Source organism: Diabrotica virgifera, chromosome 8, assembly GCF_917563875.1.
Source record: "Diabrotica virgifera virgifera chromosome 8, PGI_DIABVI_V3a".
In the NCBI taxonomy this organism is placed as follows: Eukaryota; Metazoa; Arthropoda; class Insecta; order Coleoptera; family Chrysomelidae; genus Diabrotica; species Diabrotica virgifera.
The window spans coordinates 59154540-59177321 of record NC_065450.1 but is presented as its reverse complement, the minus strand read 5'-3'; the positions used below and the strand labels follow the sequence as shown (position 1 = coordinate 59177321).

Here is a 22782-nt window from a genome sequence, read left to right as displayed (position 1 = left end):
TTGCAAAATTTGATTAAGCAGAACCGGACTCACAGCCCGTTTTTCATAACAAGGTTCCCACTCACCCCCACCTCTTATTTCCAAAGGTAGACCTAAACTTGTCAAATCAAATATGCGTAGAATTTTATGAAGAATACGACGATCGGATTTCCAGTGCCCCTTTATTAGGAAAATTTTGTAAAATTTAGATTTTTTTATTTTTGATATTCAATTACGCCCTCTAGCGGTGGTCCCACAATTATGAAAATAATTTCCAGGCTTTTCCTGAGGCAACTTTTGTTATAAAATTTTTTATTTCAAAGCTCTACTATAAACTGTTCCTGAGATATGGCCGAGAGCCATTCTTATTGGGACACCCGGTACAATACCAGCACCACTTAGCAAATTTCGTATTCGCGGTGTGCAAGTACTTGGAAAGGGAAACGAGAAACGACCGTGCGCGAGTCGCGGAGAAATATTGCAACTATCTTAAATAATTCATATTGTCAATTGAAATTGTCAAATTGACGTATATTTCATACCTTCTGTCATTGACGCAGAGAAATTATATATTGCTCCACAATATTGATATGATATGCAATTATTATATAAAGGTAAATTTAATTAATTGTATTTTGCTTGCAGTACTGCATTTTAATAACTGATTTTATTTACTATATACAATTGTTTACGTTTGCTAAACATAACCTGCATCTTATTTTTTTCTTCTTATTATTTTTTTGGACTATGGTCTTGACAATTATCCAGCAACCAGGACTAATATAATTGGCCAATATAATTAAAAGTGCGAATAAAAGTACAGAGCGTAGAAATAGAGGTCGCTTTGCCGAATTTGCACGGTCCCAATTGTTGTCCCATATCCGTGTAGCCTGTCAGGAAATATTCAAAAATAAATAAAATAAAAGTTTAACTTTGACACCCTGTATTTAGGTTATTATCAACTTTTGTACTAAGGTAAGTTAGCTTAAATCGACCTATTTTAACCTCAGGAATCTAAGGTTAAGCTATGGCCCATTCTTTACCAAACACCCTGTATAGCAGAACGAATTGATTGATGAAAAGATTTGAAGTTAGAGATAAGAGTTGGGTTGACTAGATGCTATGTTTTCTCGACTTTGTTTTATGGAATGGAAGCTTGGACCTTGAAGGTGGCATCAATAAAAAACTGGAATCATTAGAGTTGTAGGTGTATAGAAGAGTTCTGAAAATATCATGGACAGAACACGTTACAAACAAAGATGTTCTGAGAAAAATGAATAAAAAAATGAAAGTCTTAAATACAATCAAAACCAAAAAATTGGAATATCTCGGACATATTACATGTGAACAGAATGGTTGCGCAACCTGAGAGAATGGTACGTATCATGATACTATAAGTAACGTTATTTATAGTATCATGGTACGGATGTACATCAAATGAACTTTTCAGAGCAGTCGTCTCTAAAGTCCGAATAGCTATGATGATTGCCGATCTCCGTCGCGGAGATTGCACTTGAAGAAGAAGAAAACGAATTCGCCATCAGAACCGACACCCGGCCGAGTTGCTCCGGAGCAACTGCGTGATGTTTAGGGTCACGTTATATTCTGGAGTTTGGAGTGATTTCGGCACTAAATTGATGCAAATTTATTAGGTATAGTATTTTTACTACAAAAGCGATATTACGTAGGTAAAAATTTTTGACGTAAGAGAACTGTCAAAACATTAGAATGTGACTTTTCATTATTGCCATGTTTATAATAAACATGGCAATAATGAAAAGGCACATTCTAATGTTTTATAATAAACATGGCAATAATGAAAAGTCACATTCTAATGTTTTGACAGTTCTCTTACGTCAAAAATTTTTACCTACGTAATATCGCTTTTGTAGTAAAAATACTATACACGAAAGGTTTTGGGGTTGCTGAATACGAATACGCTATCAGAACCGACTCCTTGATTACTGCTAGGGCACGTAATTTTCTGGAGTTTGGAGGGTTTTTGGGCAACAGGTGCACCGGGGGTCGGTTCTGGTGGCGTATTCTTATTCGGCGGCCCCAAAACCCCCCAGTACTACTAAATTTGCACAAATTTATTGCCAAAAACCCTCAAAACTCCTGATGACGTGCCTTAGCAGTAGGATTTACAATACCGGGATTCCGGGATCCCATATATACCGGAATCCCGGACGATTTTTGTCCGGTATTAAAAACCGGTATTTATCTAAAAATACCGGTATTTTGGTATTATCGTTGATTGAGGTATTATATTTCAATCAACGGTATTATATTAGTTGATAAAAATTAAATTTATGCCCAATACAAGTATAATTTAAAATAATATTAATTAATTACAAGAATTTTTTTTGAAGATAAACAAAAATTTCGTTGTATTTTTTATTTAATGTTTTTTTATTACACATACCGAGCCAAGTATGGCACCATCGAGAAGCGGCGATGTCGGCGATATAAAGAGATTGTTTATGTTTTACATCTGCCCAATGCCACATTTTGCAAGAAAAATTAACCCGATGGAATTTTGGAAAAAATACAAATCCAATTTCCCTGAGCTTTATTATTTGGCTATAAAATATTATTTGTCAATACCTGCCACATCAGTACCTTTCGAAAGAGTATTTTCAAAGTCTGAGCAGTTAAAACCTAAGTTTTTTAGAAATTAAACTAGACATTAGAATACCGGTATCCCGATATTTCAAATATCAAATACCGGTATTCAGATTTTAGTTCGGTATTGTAAGCCCTACTTAGCAGTGAACCTGATCACATCACAAGGTGTTCCGGTAGTCCGTTCTGATGGCGTATTCCTCTTCAGTGACCCCAAAAACCTACCGAGTAAGAAAAGCTGGCCCTTAATATACTTATTGTGACATGTTTATGCACTTTTGGATGCATTTTTTCCATTTTAAAATGCAACTAGGTATGTATCTACAGTTGAGTCCGCGAGTCTTTACCCGTGCGTCATCATTTAAAATTTAAAGCATACGAAATAAGTCTGAAATTTACTAAACGCAATAGCAAGTGACAGAAAGTGGGTATTATATCGATCACGGGTTATAGTATAAAGTTTGACGTTATCAAATAAATAGAATGTCAAATTTAAGTTTTGCTTTAAAATTTTAGTGCAGAATTACAGCTACATTTGAAGTACCTTAATAAATTCTTTTATTATTATTGATTAATAAATAAATAAACAATTTATAAAAAAATTCAGTAACATATTTTATTTTTCCGCAAATCGCAAGGAAATTTTGACATTCCTGTCAAAATTTCTTGAAGAAAAAGTCAGGACTTCCTTACTGTAAGGAAATGTCATTTCCTTACTGTAAGGAAATGATATTTCCGTACAGTTGTTAGTGTTCTACATAAATGATAGAAAACACATTGCTATTAAAACCTTGTAAATTACCTTAATCATTAAATTTTCTTTATCTGGAGCTTCCTGGATAAATTTTTCAATTTCTTCCTTCGTTAAAATCTTAGATTTCTTTGCCCTATAACCTTGAGCTTGCCGTTTCAATAAAGAACGAAGTTTTGAGTATGTAGATATATCTACATTGTGTTTAAGTGCAAGGGTTGACTTCAGCATTGAATAATTGGCCCATAATGTTGAAGATTTCATCTTTAAACAAAGGTCTAGGAAGTATGCCATTACAACATTTTCTGAGAAAGAACTCGTATTTTTACTCATGCGATAATCCATAAAACGTCTGTATGCATTTTCGTACTTTTCTCTTGATTTCTTTGGCAATAATTCTAATGAAGCAGTACTCACTGCCTCAACCAGCTCTGGAGGAGTCCCAGGAATGGAAATTTCATCATCACTTATCATTTTACTTTCGAGAACACCAGCAATTAAATTTATAAGCTTCAAGTTTGACAATTCAACCTCAATACGTTTCCATAGTAACCCAAGTAATTTTATTAGGAATTTCAAAGCACCATTTATTTGGGAATAAAATTATCGCGTTTTTTTAAATCAATCAATATCTGTCGAATTTTAAACGATTTGCGGAAAAATAGTATGTTTACCTCGTAGGAAAAGCCACATTCCTGGACTCTGTGTTGCTATCCAGGAATGTTAAGCTTTTCCTACCCGGTAAACAATGTACTATTTGTTATTTTATTCACTTTGACGGAAATCTAAACACAATCATTTCTTTACTGTGTGAATGACGTTAGCTTTGTATGTTTTAAATATTAATTGTCGAAATATTTAATTTACCTTAAAATTTCAAAGCCCAATATAAAATTAGTTGTGAAAACAACTGTTTGTGTAATATAAAGAAACTTCAAAAAGCAAAAATTCGACAAAAACCGCAAAAAATTCAACTGACTGACAGCCACAAAAGTAAACAAAGCAGAAACGTCAAACAAGTTGTGCTTTATGAAAACATACCGAATCGTCTTTTTTTGTACCTATCTCTTTTCAATGCACTGAGTCTAGATGGTTCATAAAAATAACATGTGTTTTTACTTAATAACAAACGGCAGCTGGTTTGTCATGAGTTTCATGCGTGGAAGAGAATGATGCTAGATAAAAAGTATGTGTTTTATCTCGCCAGGTATTAATGACGCACGCGTAAAGACTCGCGGACTCAACTGTACTTATTTCCACCCATTTTCCTATTGAAGACTTTTTTCCTGACATCAACCTAACACAATGCAAAAAGTAGCAAGTTTCTAGATGCTGCATTTAGAAATCGATCCGAATGCCCCAAATATCCGTTTTTCATTTCATATTTTCTTTGTGTCAAACTGTTAGTTAATTGTTATCTATCTGTCAATTTTATGTTAATTCTCCACTAGTTATAGGTACATAACCGTACCCTCCCCCCCCTCATAAGGCTCACGACTCTAACAACGAGGCCTTTAGTATCTTACTAGTATCATCATCATCATCAATGGCGTTAGTGCCAAAAACTCTTCGTGAGTCTTTATTTCGCGTTTACTATTGCCTTCCATGTTTGTCGGTCCTGTGCCACTAATTCCCATTGTCGCACTCCCATTTTCTCTAGATCTTCTTTGACTGCATCTTTCCACCTTTTTATAGGCCGCCCTACAGACCTTCTTCCACCTGGCCTTTCCCAGAATACATTGTTTATAAGGCGATTGTCGTTATTGCATATCACATGCCCTGCCCATCTGAGTCTATTGGCCTTTATATATCTGACTAGATTTTCCTTTCCGAATAGAGACTCTAGCTAATTATTGTTTCTGCGCCTCCATTCGTTTGTCACGCTGTCTTTGCAAGGGCCATATATCATTCGAAGGATTCGATACGTTCTTACTGGTATACGATCGAATTACATATTACATAATATCTGAAGTCAAGCCTTGGGTCCACGTAAGGATAATTATCGTCCTGATCTTTTCTATTTAGCCCTTATGACTGGCTCTACTTTAGGGCCATGGCACCGATGAACATATTTATTCTCAAAGCTTTAGAATGAATAGTAGGTCTGGATCCCGCGTATGAAAAAAAGTTGATTAATAGCAAGCTGAAAATTTGTTAATAGCTTAAGGGTGTCTAGTCGGATAAACTTTGATATATGGGAACACTGGAACAGGGGCAGTTTTAATTGTGGAACAGGTTAAAAATTTGGAACGGTCACACCACGAAAACGGCACATTTATTTTGTCCGACAGAACAGACTTAAACTCTCCGAACAAAGATTAAACTCTCATGCAAAAATCAGACTGCTATTTATCACCTGTCATAATTCCTGTCATTTGACATATTTTACATGTTCCACTCATTAAAAGGCCCATTTGGTGATAAATAGCAGTCTTATTTTTGCATGAGAGTTTAATCTCTGTTCGAAGAATTTAAGTCTGTTCTGTCGGACAAAATACATGTGCCGCTTTCGTGGTCTGACCGTTCCAAATTTTTAACCTGTTCCACAATTAAAACTTCCCCTGTTCCAGTGTTCCCATATATCAAAGTTTGTCCGACTAGACACCCTTAAGTATTAACAAATTTTCAGCTTGCTATTAATCAACTTTTTTTTCATACGCGGGATCCAGACCTATAGGTTGAAGCTTAGCAATATCGAAATGCTTCTTAAAAAACAACTAGGAATGTGGAAGATAAAACAAATTGTAAATAAAAATACTTTAAATAAAATAAAAATATTTATTAATTATAAATAAGTATAAATAAATAATTAACGTGTAATTTCAACAAGGTGTCAAATGAAATACTTATTATTGTATCGTTATAGTCGGAGAGATAGAAGCGGATTTTGTGCGTGATAAGTAATATGGAAAAACTATACGGGGATATGTTGAATTAGTTGTGTACATGACTTTCACCAACGGCCGGAAACCAGAGTTGGGGCCGATGGTAGTTATAAGGGGTCAAAGTCGCGGATTTTATTATTTTTTTTATGACGCTCATGATCGAGATAGTGCACCAAAATTTGGGAATAAGTAAGGGAATAAAGTAAGTAACGCTGCGTGGCCGACAAAGGGGTGGGGGTAGGGGTGAATATAAAAAATATAAAGGGTTTTTTGCGACGTTCGTGATTGGGATAGTGGACCAAAATTTGGGAATAAGTAGATCATGATATTACTAAGTAAAATCCTCAGAGCCGGAAACCAGAGTTGGGGATGAGGGTAGTTATAAGGGGTCAAAGTCGACGTTTTTATTATTTTTTTTTGTGACGCTCATGATCGAGAGAGAGCACCAAAATTTGGGAATAAGTAGGTCATGATGTAACTAATTAAAATCTCCAGGGGTGGCATGCTGCGTGGCCGGCAAAGGGGTGGGGCAGGGGTGAATACAAAAAATATAAGGGGTTTTTTGCGACGTTCGTGATTGAGAGAGTGCACCAAAATTTGGGAATAAGTAGACCATGACATAACTAAGTAAAATCCTCAGAGCCGGAAACCAGAGTTGGGCATGAGGGTAGTTATAAGGGGTCAAAATCGCCGTTTTTATTATTTTTTTGTGACGCTCATGATCGAGATAGTGCACCAAAATTTGGGAATAAGTAGGTCATGAGGTAACTAAGTACAATTTCCAGGGGTGGAACGCTGCGTGGCCTATAAAGGGTTGGGGGTAGGTGTGAATACAAAAAATATAAGGGGTTTTCTGCGACGTGCTAGTTTGAGATAGTGCACCAAAATTTGGGAATAGGTAGACCATGACTTAGCTAAGTAAAATCCCCAGAGCCGGAAACCAGAGTTGGGATGAGGGTAGTTTTAAGGGGTCAAAGTCGCAGTGTGTGTTATTTTTTTGTGACCCGGTACAACATTTGTCCCCCACGCAGCGTTCCGCCCCTGGAGATTTTACTTAGCAAAATTTTGGTGCACTATCTCGATCACGGACGGCAAAAAAACCCCATATATTTTTATACTCACCCCTGCCTACCACCCCTTTTTACCCCAAGCGGCGTTCCTCCCCTGAAGATTTTACTTAGTTACGTTATAACCTACTTACTCCCAAATTTTATTGCACTATCTCCATCATGAGCGCCACAAAAAAAATAATAAAACCGCGAATTTTACCCCTTATAACTACCCTCGTCCGCCACTCTGGTTTCCGCCTCTGGGGATATTACTTAGTTATGTCATGGTCTACTTATTCCCAAATTTTGGTGCACTATATCAATCACGAACGTCGCAAAAAACCCCTTACATTTTTTTATATTCACCCCTACCCCACCCCTTTGTCGGCCACGCAGCGTTCCACTCCTGGACATTTTACTTAGTTACGTCATGACCTACTTATTCCCAAATTTTGGCGCGCTATCTCGATCATGAGCGTCACAAAAAAAAATAATAAAAAACGGAACTTTGACCCCTTATAACTACCTTCCTTCCCCACTCTGGTTTCCGGCTCTGAGGATTTTAATTATTTATGTCATGGTCTACTTATACCCAAATTTTAGTGCAATCTCAATAACGAACGTCGCGAAAAACCCCTTACATTTTTTTATATTCACCTCTACCCCCACCCCTTTGTCGGCCACGCAGCGTTGAGCCCCTAGAGATTTTACTTAGGTACGTCATGACCTACTTATTGCCAAATTTTGGTGAACTATCTCGATCATGAACATCATAAAAAAATAATAAAAACCGCGACTTTGACCCCTTATAATTACCCTCGGCCCCACAGACGCGGATCCAAGGGGGGGGGTCAATGGGGTCAATTGCCCCCTCCTTGAGACCTCGCCTGGTGTCTACTGACACTGTTTTTAAGAAAGAGATTACGATTGAACATAAATAATAAATTTTGTGTCCTCTTGATAACTGAATAACTGAAACATAAATATGGCAGAATTCCTTGAAATCGAAAATTATTAAAAGTTTTTGGAACATAATAAATGAAAAAGTCGCACAATAAACCTGTTTATTGCCATCTATTCAATTCAATGCCAGAGTCCAGATAAAAATAGTAATTGCGGGTGCTATGTTATGGTAATTTGATCATTTAATAAAACCCTCCGAATAAGAGCCGCTTTTAGAAGGATGTCCAAAGTATTATGTAACAGAGACCTAAAATTGGCATTAAGGATCCGCAGTGGCGTAACAAACACCGTCGGGGCCCCCCCGCAGAATTGGAAATGGGCCCCCTTTAAAAAATTGTCCAATGCGACATGTGTGACAAATACCTATATGTGTTACAGCCCAGTAAATCAACGTAAAATATGGCAATACCGTGTAATTTTCAGTGTCACCACCGAAGTGGTCAACTCAAGATTTTTCGAGTTATTTATGAGTAAAAATGTTTATTGTTCAACAAAAAAACCACGATTTTAGGCGATTTTTGGCAAATAGTTTAAAGAGTAAATATTCGATCGAAAAGAATATTGTTAGCAAAAATGTATCTAGCTTATGTAGCTCATGAAAAGTTTTTCTTATTCGTCAAATTCCAAATCGAATATTTCAACGTGAAATAACCAAAAAAAATGAAATACGGTTCGGGAAAACTCATAAGAACTTTTTTAAAGTGTTTAAAAGAAGCTTTATTTTTCATAAAAGTTTCTAGCGTCAAAACTAAACCAGTTACGCTCAAAATGCAGTTAATCCCATTTTTTGGAAAAAAATTGTGAAAATTTCCCCCTATTTAGCACCCCAAATGAAACTAATCATTATCGCCTTACAAATTACCAAACTGTTTTATACGACCTGTAAGTTTTACCAGTTCAAAGTGTTTATTTTTAAAAGGGTTCTAGGTTAAGGGTTAAACGAGTCACTAATCACGACTATATGCAAATTTTAAACAGCCATGTCTTAACAAATTTTTGTCTTACATAAAAACAAAATAAAGCCAAAATATTTATAAAAGCAAGACCTACCTACATTTCTTTACTCTTTGAGATTTTTCGTATCACTAAGACTTTTTATCATTTTTATTTTGAATAAAAAAGGCATTTTTCAAAAATAAAAAAAATTTTAATAAATTTTTTCACAAAAAAGAACTTCGAACCGGTCAAACTTACAGATCATATAAACAATAAATATTTAAAGTAAATGGTAAAGCGCTACTCATAAATTTTATTTGGGGTACGAAATAGGGGCAGATTTTCACGATTTTTTATACCAAAAAAGGGGCCAACTTTATTTTGAGCGAACTCGTATAGTTTTGGTGCTAGAAAGTTTTATAAAAAAATAAAAACAAAGCTTTTTTTTGAAATATTTAAAAAAAGTTTTAAGAGTTTTTCCCGAAAATTGATTCATTTTTGATTATTTCAGGTTGAAATATTCGATTTTAAATTGGACAAATAAGAATAATTTTTCATGAGCTTCAACTGTGCTTTCACTGTGTCGATAGACTTCATGAATAAGTACACCATTTTCTGAATCTTTTAAACTACATTTTTGCTACAAATATTTTTTCGATATCTAATATTTAATACGATAAATACGTACTTATATTTGAGTTATTTGTGAAAAACCCGTCTGAGAACGTTGTTTTTTTAATAAACATTTTCAATCGCAAATGACTTGAAAAGTATTAGCATAGATAAAGAAACTCTATAGAAGAACAAAAGTTGCTTATAATTAATCAATTTATACATTTCCGGACTTATTTTAAACGTATGTTTTTCACCCCAAGGAGGGGTGTTACCCCCCGAAGTAAAAGCAACCAACGGCATATATCCAACTTTGAAGTGGAGTGTAACTAGAACCTAAATCCAAATTGTCAAGCAAATACGTACGTCCTGACGCTGATAATTTCACTCCAAAACTGTCATTTACTGAGCTATTGGTGTATTCATGCATTGTTTATGACGACTTATATTTTTCATCTTTATTGGTATAGAATAAAATAGAAAAAAAATTACTAAATTATTACATTAGTATTATTCTATGAGATGAGCAACTTTCTTCGTGCACTATCTACTATCAGCGAATATATCAACAATTTTATTAATTCGGATGGACAACTTCATTTTCAATACTGCACTGCTTAAAAAACGTATGTATGCAAATGATATAAAAACACATTTTTACATATTATATTAGACAACAAGATGGGGCCCTTGACATATTGGGGCTTCATGTTGCGGGGCCTCTGTTACGACTCTGGATAATTGTATCGAAATACTAAACGTAGGTAAAGATTAAAGAGAAAACCCATTTCGGCAAATTGAAATTCTCAAATCTTTCAATAGTCATGTAGTACACCACGTAATTTATTGCCGTTACCATAAAATTTCGGTAGGCCGGAAGGGATTAAGTTTCTAGATATTATGAGATGATTCACTTGGCAAATACGTCTATTTAGAAATTTACGTTTTTAAATTTAAACACACACCGTAAAATAATATAACAATAACAGATTTTTACATAATATCAGATGACAAGATGGGGCCCCTAAACGATTGGGGCCCCCCCCGCAAGCTTCACGCTGCGGGGTCCTCTGTTACGCCCCTGAGGATCCGACTACTTCGCTGCTACATATTCTCGGTCTTACTGTATGGTGTCGAGTTTTGGACTGTGAATAAAATCGATCTTTATGGTCTTGAGGTTCTCGAAATGTAGTGCAATAGAAGAATTTTAAGAGTTTTTTGGATGGAGAAGATTCGAAACTCCACAATACTAGAATATCTCAGCAAGACTACTGCGATTATAAAAAGCATCAAGAAGAATACCTGGATTATTTCTGACGTTTAATGAGAGGTCCCAAATATAGGTTGCTACAAAATATTATTCAAGTGAAAATAGCAGGCAAACGCCGTCCAGGACGAAGAAGAACTTCATGGTTGATTTAGGGTATCAATAAATAAAATTAAGATGCCTGTGATGGTAACCAACGTTCCGAAAAGGCATGGTACATGAAGAATAAGAAAATAACAGCTCAAAGAATCCTGCGTACGCCAGTCACGAGAAAATTTGTATTTCGTTGCCCCCACCTTGCAAGGTTGCTGGATCCGCCGTTGCGGCCCCAACTCTAGTTTCCGGCCGTTGGTGAAAGTCATGTACACAACTAATTCAACATATCCCCGTATAGTTTTTCCATATTGCTTATCACGCACAAAATCCGCTCCCAGCTCTTAGACTATTACCTGTTATACTTACATTTTTAGAGTTACAAAGAAAATTGCACTTAGTGCTATTTTACGCAATATAACGGGATCAGCTAATGAATTTATGAAAATTATTTTTATAAATAAAAAACGAAAGGCTTCTGTTTTCTAAGAATTTAACAAATATTAAAATCAAAAGGCGTCTTCTAAAGCCGCGTCTTCACTGATAAAAATTTGCGACGAACCAGCTATTCGTCGCAAATATTTACGTGCTCGAGGTAAATTGTTAAAATCGGACGCAAGAATTTTCGGCACACACGCTACATCGGTTGTCGGTTTTTGAGTGAAGATCAAAGGATTTGCGTCGCATACGGTTTGCAGTGTGGACGCTTTTTTTGGTACTGTGCGTGTACTCCACAGAACTTGGGCAAACGCGCAGAACGACCGATAAACAAATGTTCGATGTTCGAGCAGTTAAATGTGTGCCACAAATTCTTGCGACGAACCATAAGTTCAATACGCACGTAAAAATTTACCAGTGAGTACGCGGCTTAAAATGAACAATTCCAACTGATGTTATTAACTTATTTGGGATATAAAAGATGTTAACGATGTATCTGAAATTGTTCATTAGAATCTATATCCAAACTCTTTAATTGTATTGCTGTTACACTATCCCAAGTTCTTGTTCCTCGTTAAGTAATACTCAAACGGTCTGCATGTTTGTCCCATGTAAACAATTTTTCATCAAGTTAATTTTGCAATAAATGTTACGAAACCATTTCTTACTTTGCGTTTTAGTTTTAACCAGATGTTGATACAAAACGAAACAACAATTTCAGCATTGTACAAAAAGCTTTTAAATTATAAGAGCATGTATCGTTGTATACAGTGATGCCCTGTGTGGTCTAATTTTAAATTCCCCTCTTAGAATTGTTTGTCTCTATGATCAAATTAATTGGTATACTTTATTAGAAATTACAGTTTTCTGAATAGTGTAACTTTCACTTCTTGTGGAATAATAATTGACTATGGAAACAAAAAATTAAATTGGACCACATTTGGTTTCTATATTAAGTTTCCATCTCTCATGTCACTTTTGATCTACCGTCCAAAGGTTTTATGGATGGAAATTGCAATAGTATATAAATGGAAAACCATCTTTTTTCATTTATTATACAATCCGACGAGTGAGAGCTGGCGGGTGACCTCGTATTGTGTATTTCTCGTTGTGCATTTTCGCGCAAGGTCATCCGCCAGCTCTCGCTTGTCGGATTGTAGATTTTTATAAAACTAAGACACTTGAAATATGCAATTAACGATAAAAAATATAAACAATGGGTGAGTTCATCGTAGTGCCACAGATTTATAACAACCATCTATAAGAAATGACAGGAGCTAATTAAAAAAATTAATCCGGACAAGAAACAGAGAGTTAATACAGTTAATGATTACATAGAGACTTTTTATTTGCCAAAAATGAATAGATCTTTGATCTAAACGAAGAAAAAAGAAAAATAGCAATCCGCTTCACTTAGATTATTATCAACAATGTTAGCTCATCAAACTTTATTCATCACTACAGATCCTGGACGTACCTGTTGTAGAAACCATGTAAAGAAAGCACTAAAACAGTACTTGGTAGGTGGTAGGAAAATGTGTGCATATTAGGAAAAAAATATGGCTAGCCGAATTTATGTAATTGCTACATGTGAGGAATTATGAATAGTGGCAAAAGTATGTGAAGAATTTTAGTTCAATTGTGAACACAGAATTATTAATATTTCATTTATAATATTTGTACCAATATTCAGCAGAATGCGCATTTTTCCGAGGTTATAACTTTTTGTCTATTTAGAATTTAGACTATCATTATGTAAGATATATTAGGAAAAAAGAACTGCTAATCATCCAGCATTACATTTGTTATAAGTAGAGAAAAATAATTAAGAGGCACATCCTGCTAAAACTGGATAGATGAAAAAATTACTGGTTATTGTAGTCAAACACTGCTGGTATTATAATAGATGGAGAATGAAAATGAAATCTATTGCAATACGAACATACAAGGACAGGAGAAGGACTGATTTTCAAGAAGAATCATCTGGATGGCAAAGCGTAACATGGTTAGTTAAACTAATTTTCTGTTTAAATTCCTTACAGCAATAATCGCACTTAAATGGTACTTCCCCAGTATGTATCCGGTAGTGGTTCTGTAAAATATGATACCGATTAAACGTCTCTTGACAAAACATTACATTGAAACGCTTTTTCTTCGTGCACTTTCATATGATGATTTAAATTATGTTTCCAAGTAAACGATTTGGAGCAAAGTTCGCACTTGTAAGGTTTATCGCCAGTATGTAGCAACACGTGAGCATTTAGATTCCTTTTCTCGATAAATTGTTTAAAACAGATTTCACACTCGAACCTCTTCTTCGCATTGTGCGTAAGCAAATGCCTCCTTATCTGATATTGGAATAAGAACTCTTTCTCACAAACTTCACAGGTAATAGTTTTTTCTTCAGAATGTACTTTGATGTGAATTCTTAATCTAGATCGCTGAGTGAACGCTTTAGGACACTTCACATTTAAACGGTTTTTCGCCTGTGTCTATTCTATAATGCTCCACCAAGGTTAATCTAATAATAAACCTTTTCAGACAAACATCACATCGAAACTTTCTGTCGTTCGTGTGCCTTTTAAGATGGTTCTTTAAAGAGTCTATTCTAAAGAACTCCTTGGAGCAAAATTCGCACATAAACGGCTTCACACCAGTGTGTTCGTACATATGCGTGTCCAAATGTATCTGCGTGTCTTTCCAGGAAAGTCTTTCTGACAAACGGTACACTGACATTTCTTGATATTAGCGTGAAACGTATAATGCCTATTTAACTGGGATTGTTCCATAAACGGTTTAAAGCAAATGTTACACTTAAATTGCTTTATTGCCATATGGCATAGTAGACGGTTTTCCAGATCAAACTTTGTCTGAAATATCTTGTCACAATAATCAAAGTAACAAGTAAAAGTGACTTGTTCTGTATAGGTTTTTATATGTAATTATTTTACAGTGATAATCACCATGTCAATTGTGTTTACTTCTCTGGAGGTGATATATGGTCCAGAACTATACAGTTGTTGCCATCCTGGTCTCACCAAGATTACAAAAATATGCCGACGAATTCAAAACTGTGAGCGATAAGATAGTATTCCTAAAACTGGAAGGCAAAACACATAAACTCAATATCATACAAGTTTATGCATCAACCAGTACAGCAGACGACATAAAAGTCAAGGAATTCTACGAAAAATTGGAAACAACAATCGCCAACGTTCCAAATAAAGAGCTAACCTTAATATGCGGTGACTTTAATGCAAAAGTCGCAACGATACACAAAATGAAGATCTAAAGAATGTACTGGGAAAGTTCGGCATAGGTGAGAGAAATGAAGAGGAGTTTGCTATTACAAGTAACTATTCTATCATGAATACTCGATTTAAACACCATGAACGCCGACTTTATACTTGGAAAGGTCCTGGAGGTAGGTCTAGAAATCAAATTGATTACATCCTCACTAGTATTCGCTTGAGATAATCAATCCAAACGGTCAGATCGTATCTAGGAGCCATATGCGAATCAGATCATATTCTTCTTGTAGTTTAAGTAAGGAGAAACTTCAAGAAGTGCAAAAAAGTATGCTCTCTTTTCCTAAGAGTACATCACTCGAAATATGGGAAACTATTAAACATTGTTTAACAACACCAATTAATCTAAAACAGAAACACTGAAGAGCAGATTAAACGCTTAAAATACATGAGAATGGAAGAAATTTTTGTCAAAGTGGTGTACATAGTGCAAGAGAAAAAGCTTGTTTGAGAGACCTCAATAACGAAATAAAACGAAGGTGCAAGGCTGATAAACAGCAACACTATCACAATATATGTAAAGAAATTGAGAGCCACGATCAAAACAATCAGCCAAGAGATCTATTTAGAAAAAGATGCTACGTAACAAGATACTTTAAAGCCAGAACTTGGGCCGTTGAATACCAAACAGGAACCCTGAGAAACAACAGAGAAAATATGGCAGAGACTTGGAGATTATATTGCTGGGATTTATAAATATAAAAATGATAAACGCTAGTAACTTATACACCTAACCGCTGAAGAAATGGAAGAAGAACCTAATATGCTCGAGAACAAACTAAGGCTAAGAACAGAACAAGTGGGTCTCGGTCTCGGTGGAGGTGGAGGTCGCGGTCGATGTCGACATCCATGTAAAACAAACACATTGTACTGAATGAAAGAGAACAGAGCAGGTAAGTCGCGGTCGAGGTTTAGCGCGATGTCATCCAGGAGGTTTACGTCGATGCTTTTGAAAATAAAATGAGCTTGTTTTACATGGATGTCTACTGAGGGGCCTACAAGGATGCTTCCCTGTGATTGGTCCGTTCGAAGCCAAGTTGTTTGTTTGTAGGTTGATTACCTGCGCTACCTGAGTTGATACTTTTTATATAATCCCTTTTTTGTATTCAGTTTATTTTTTAATTTCCAAAGTAATTAAATTAAGTAAATTTTTGAAATATGAAGGAGGATCTGATTATTTACAGCTGACATTTCATCACTATCATCACTTGACTGACACAACATCGCAAAAACACAGTCTTTTTGTCATTCAAATTTCATTAAACTACTTCACTTGATAGTGGTTCTAGCTCGACTGACAGCGCAGGTGACCTCATTGCTATGTGCTGTCGACATCGACCGCGACTTAACTAGTAGCATCCACCGCGACCTACACCTCCACCTCGACCCACTTGTTCTGTTCTTACCCTAAGCCTGGCGATCAATAAACTTAAGTATAACAAACCACCAGGATATGATAACAGACTTTGACAGCAATGCTCAAAGCCACAGAAAAACAGGAATAAAATTGTGTCATTTGCTCTGTAACAAAATATGGCATTCCAAGCAATGGCCTGATGACTGAACAAAATCTACAACAATGACAATATGCACATAAAAAAAGTAGCTTCCGTAAATGCGAAACTATAGAACCATACCGTAGGGCTAAATGAAAAAAAAAGCATAACAGCAATCATTATCTTCACTTAGATCATTTCAAGAGTACTAGCTTATCAAACTTTATTCACCACCGTAGATTCTGGATGTACCTACCTATTGGGGAAGTCATTAAAGAAAGCACCAAATATTCTACCTCATAGTTGGTAGGAATATGTGTGTAAGTTAGGCAAAATATGACTTACTCAATTTTTGTAATCACTACATTTGTGAAAAGATGATTAGTAGCAGGAAAAAAATATGTGAACAATTTTAGTTTAGTTGTGAAAAAAGACTTATGAACACTTCATTTATAACATTTGTACCAATCTTCAGCACAATGCGTGTTTTGTGTCCACTTTTTGCCTATGTTATCACTCAGTTAAAAACTGTATCAACCAGCATTATATTTGTTATAAATAAAAAATATATATTAACAGGCACATTTTACTACAGCTAGATGGATGAAATCCAAGAAACCACTGGTTATTGGTTTTAGAAACTTCTTTTACAATAGATGGAGATGGAGAATTAAAATGAAGTCTATTGAGACATGAACATACAGGGACAATAGAGGGACTGGTTTTCAAGAAGAATCATCATCTGGATGGCAAAGCGTAACATGGTTAGTTAAACTGATTTTCTGTTTAAATTCCTTACAGCAATAATCGCACTTAAATGGTACTTCCCCAGTATGTATCCGAGAGTGGTTCTGTAAAATATGATACCGATTAAACGTCTCTTGGCATACATTACACTGAAACGCTTTTTCTTCATGTACTTTCATATGGTGATTCAAATTATGTTTCCAAGTAAACGATTTGGAACATAGCTCGCATTTGTAAGGTTTGTCGCCAGTATGTAGCAACACGTGAGCATTTAGATTTCTTTTCTCGATGAATTGTTTAAAACAGATTTCACACTCGAACCTCTTCTTCGCATTGTGCGTAAGCAAATGTCTCCTTAGCTGATATTGGAATAAGAACTTTTTCTCACAAACTTCACAGGTAATAGTTTTTTCTTCAGAATGAACTTTGATGTGAATTCTTAATCTAGAACGCTGAGTGAACGCTTTAGGACACTGTTCACATTTAAATGGTTTTTCGCCTGTGTGAATCCTATAATGCTCCACCAGGGTTATCCTCCTAATAAACCTTTTCAGACAAACATCACATTGAAACTTTCTGTCGTTTGTGTGCTTTTTAAGATGATTTTTTAAAGAATCTATTCTAACGAACTCCTTCGAGCAAATTTCGCACATGAACGGCTTCACACCAGTGTGTTCGTACATATGCGTGTCCAAATGGATCTTTCCCGGAAACTCTTTCTGGCAAACGGTACACTGATATTTCTGGATATTAGCGTGAAAAATATAATGCCTATTTAACTGAGACTGTTCCATGAACGGTTTATAGCAAATGTTACACTTAAATTGTTTTATTGCCATATGGCATAGTAGATGGTTTTCCAGATCAAACTGGGTCTGAAATATCTTAGCACAATAATCAAAATAACATGTAAAAGTGCCATGTTCCGTATGGGTTCTTATATGGGCCAAAAAGTTTTTCCTGAGGAACAGATTTTTGCAATAACGACATGTTAGCATATTTAACTTGTGTATTTTTAAATGGTGACTTAAACTAAATTTGGTTTTATGCTTTTTAAAGCATATTTTGCATTTTAAAGGCTGCCTAATTTTGTTTTTACTATGTTTTTTACTGTTTGTTATTTTCTTGGAACATATTTTTAAGCATCTGTGCTTCTTTAACTGAATTTTGTTTTTAAGTAAACTACCGCAACTTTTACATTCAAATTTTCTTTCCAACACCCTATTTAGAGATTTTTTTATATGATTTTTATGTTTCAGTGCCGATTTTAACAGAATTTTAACATTAGGAGTATTCTTAATAGGTGACTTATTTTTTACTTTAACTTTTATGCGATGGATAAAATAGTGTGATAAAAATTCAGATGTTCTGGAGCTCATCTTTCCGCAAATCTTGCATATATTAAGATGTTTCCCAAAATGGATATCCACATGTTGACGTATCTTTCTTGGGGTAAAAGCTAAAATAAAAAAATATAAAAATGCAATGTACATTTTTGGCCAGAAAATATTTTTATACCACACTTCTAATTAATGCCCGAAAGAGTGGTAGCCTCATTATATTGACCCTTCCAACAAAAACTGTTGTAACTCATTTTTTTTTATTTTTGAGAACAATTTAATAATACGGAAATTTCGCCCAGGTAATACTAAACTTACGTGCATAGATATCGGCCCACCTAAAAATGTTGTCATTTTTAATGTCTCATATTTCCTAAACCTGTTGGCCGATTTAAGTGATTTTTTGAACATGTTATAGCCTGATTCTTTAACAATACCACTGTAATAATATTGTTGCTAAATAGCTAAATTTTCATTGTATACCGGGTGTACCAATCAAACTGTGTTTTTTTCTCAAAGTTCACATCACCCTGTGGAATATTCTAGCATTTATAAAATACTGAAATTAAAACCCAACTATAGCCTCAGGTTTTCTTAACATTCTGTTTTTTTATTCATTCGTTTATGTTAGATAATAAAAAAGTTAGGTACTTACATGTTCTTCATCAATACACGGTGTTTCTGAATAAGTGCGACAAACTTTAAGGGATAATTCTGCATGAAAAAATAATGACTGTTGGCTTTATAAATGTATGTCCGTCAATTTTTGTTTCCAAGATACGGGATGTTGAATTTTTTCTTACAAACTGACGATTTATTTTATTGCTTTAAAACCGGTTGGGATATGCCAATGAAATTGCATACTTTTGCATATTTTTTGACATACAATTAAGAATTTAATATTCAATATTAGCGCGCATACATGTAATATGACCGATCATATTACCTGCATGCACGCTAATGGTGAATATAAAATTCTTAATTTTATACCAAAAAATCCGCAATAACTATCTCTTAAAACCTACCAAATTTCATTTGCATATCTCAACTGGTTTTAAAGCAATAAAATAAATCGTCAGTTTGTAAGAAAAAATTCAACATCCCGTATCTCAGAAACGAAACATTTGCGAACATACGTTTATAAAGCCAACTGTCATTATTTTTTCATGCAGAATTACCCCTTAAAGTTTGTCTCACTTATTTAAAAACACCGTGTATTGATGAAGAACATGTCTAGTTGTTAAAGTACCTAACTTCTTTATTACCCAACATAAATGAATGAATCAAAAAACATAATGTTAAGAAAACCTGAGACTATAGTTGGGTATATTTCAGTATTTTATAAATGCTAGAATATTCCACAGGGTGATGCGAACTTTGAGAAAAAACACAGTTTGATTGGTACACCCGGTATACAATTAAAATTTACTTGTTTAGCAACAATATTATTCCAGTGGTATTTTTAAAGAATCAAGCTGTAACATGTTCAAAAAATCACTTAAATCGGACAACAGGTTTAGGAAATATGAGACATCAAAAATGACCAAATTTTTAAGTGGGCCGATTTCTATGCACGTAAGTTTATAACAACTCAATGTCATAATGTAGGCAACACAGTGTACATTAATGTAAATGTTGTATCTCAATAATTTCCTCTTCATTTACTGTGAAGAAAGTAGTATTATAGAGTTACTACAGTATTCATTGGAAATTTGTAAGGAAGAACAGAGATACAAAAGAATGTTCTTGAATACACTTGCGATTTCTGAAACTTTTGTTAGTACTGCATTGCAAAATATTAATGAACGTGGTACTACAGAACAAGAAAAATTGTTCTCACTTGTACCTTCTCATTATAAGGGAAGAACTTAAACGAATGTACTTAGAAGAAGGTTTAAATATATTGGTTATGTAGAGAATGTACATATAGAAGATGCCAAACTAAAAAAATGAGATGCAGTAACTACAGTTAGACAATATAGGGATACCTAAACTCACAATTACAGAAACAAAAAGAATAAAATTACACTAACTATGCTTAAAACACAGACTTTGTTAAACATCTGAAAGATACTAACAAAAAGTTGTTCAAAAGCGATAAATCGGTTTTAACAATATGCTTTGATTGCAGAAGGTATTAATAACACAAAGTCATAATATGACATAAGTATAATATGGGTAATATTATTACCCATATGCATGCCAGTGGTGAATATAAAATTCTTAATTGTATTTATTTGTACCTATATCTCAACCGGTTTTAGAGCAATAAATAAATCGTCATTTTGTAAGAAAAAATTCAACATCCCATATCTCAGAAATGAAGCATTTACAGACATATGTTTATAAGTCAAGTCTTCCTCAGCTGTTCACGTGGGCTCAAAATGATTTGACTCAGCCATGTTGTCTTTTTAATATATAAAAGAATTTAGATGTGAATTTATTCATTTTAAGGGGTTGTTATACACGATATCTGTGGCTTTTGCCCAGTATCCATGTATTTTATTGAAAGTTCCTTATGTGTTGAAAGTACTTGGCTGATAATAAAACATTTTTTACACACTATCAAAATTTTTTTGAGAGCATACACCTGTTTGTTGTTTTGACCTAATTAGAAGTGTGTACAAGTCTTACAGTCTTTTCCAATATGTTTATAAAGCAAACGGTCATTATTTTTTGTTGCACCCCTTAAAGTTTGTTGCACTTATTTAGAAACACCCTGTATTGATGAAGAACATGTCTATAGCATATGTCAGACATGAGATTTAGTGTACTAAATACCCCAATACAAACTAAATGAGAATCTTTTTGACAATGTTGCCGCTCTTCATGCTATCAGCACTGAAAGGTAGTATTAGGCAGGTACTTGTAGAGGATTATAACTGTTAACTACTGTGGAATACTGAAGGAGAATTTATTTATGATAAGTCACAGATTGGCAAACCCGCTTGCAATATACAACTGCACTGATTCTAATGTTTGAAACAGAGAATACATAGCTGTTAAAGTACCTAACCTTTTTATTATCCAACATAAGCTAATGAATCAAAAAAGAGAATGTTAAGAAAACCTGAGGCTATAGTTGGGTTTTAATTTCACTATTTTATAAATGCTAGAATATTCCACAGGGTGTGGTAAACTTTGAGAAAAAAAGAACACAGTTTGATTGGTACACCCAGTATATGGTTGTTTTCATGAGCATTTTTCAGTGCGTCACAAATGATAGAAAAAAAGGTAAGTCCGTGATAATATACATTTTAGTGACATGACATTTTAGTTAAATCTGATAGTTGTCAAATTTTATTTGCAATTTGGCATAAAACCAAATCAATTGTGTTCATTGCATTTATAAAATGGTATTTTCTTTGATTTGTATAGTGTTATAAATTGTACAGATTAAATTTTTTTTTTATATAGAATAATATAATATTATTTAATATTGTATTATTAGCGCCATCTATTGACAACTATATTAAATGTTATAAATGTCACCCACGAAATGTAATCAGAGACATGCGTTTTTTCTGTCACATACAATTTAATGCGTTAGAGAGAAATCGAAAAACAGTGACGCACTGAAAAATGCTCATGAAAAGAACCATACAATGACAATTTACCTGTCTAGCAACAATATTATTACAGCGATATTGTTAAAGAATAAGGCTATAACATTTAAAAAAACACTTAAATCGAAAAAAAGGTTTAAGAAATTCGAGACATCAAAAATGACCATTTTGTGGGTGGCCCGTTTTCTCTGAGGCACAGTGTATAATTCAATAAATGTTGGGTAACACAGAATGGGTTATGCAGTATTGACTCTTTTAATAATTCAATGATACAATAATCAGACATAAACTTACTGTTATAACATACAGGACAATGATACTCTTTCTTTAGTTTCCTTTTTTTCTTTTTGATCGTTTTGCTACAAAGAGATTTGTTTCTGGTAGGAGATGTGGTATTTTGTTGAAATGTTTGATAACTGGTCCCTTGACTATGAAATAGGGAAGTATCCAGTTCATCTTGGGGTTCTTCTTTAATATTACTTTCATGTGAATATACTGCTATACAAGGAGGATAGTTATAACTTTCATATTCATCTTCAGACTTCACAACAGATAACGGTTCAGCAAAAATATTTTCCGTATAAATACATTCTATTTTTTCCTCTTTTACTTCCATTTCCATTTCTGAAAAAGTTTTAAGAGTTAAATTTCTACAATAAACTAATCCAAAAAATTTGTTATTTATTTGTTACTTCTTGGGAAATGACAGGTGTTGTCGTTGTCAATG

The 22782-nt window shown here is 34.4% G+C and overlaps 2 protein-coding genes across 2 annotated transcripts in view; one reads left to right on the top strand and one right to left on the bottom strand.

Moving 5' to 3' along the window:
• The first annotated feature begins 475 nt into the window (after positions 1 to 475).
• LOC114336371 (diphosphomevalonate decarboxylase) overlaps positions 476 to 22782 on the top strand; it is a 51413-nt gene continuing 29106 nt past the window's right edge. The window contains exon 1 of the mRNA XM_050657423.1: positions 476 to 593. Within this exon, the coding sequence (XP_050513380.1) occupies positions 570 to 593 (24 nt within the window). The 5' untranslated portion in view covers positions 476 to 569. The remainder of the gene's footprint in view (positions 594 to 22782) is intronic.
• On the bottom strand, positions 6120 to 22751 carry LOC114336370 (gastrula zinc finger protein XlCGF57.1-like). Its single transcript, XM_028286724.2, has 2 exons — positions 22350 to 22751; positions 6120 to 18608 (listed from the first exon to the last, which is right to left on the bottom strand). The coding sequence occupies exons 1-2, from the start codon at positions 22675 to 22677 to the stop codon at positions 17128 to 17130; spliced, it is 1809 nt and encodes a 602-aa protein (XP_028142525.1). The 5' UTR covers positions 22678 to 22751; the 3' UTR covers positions 6120 to 17127.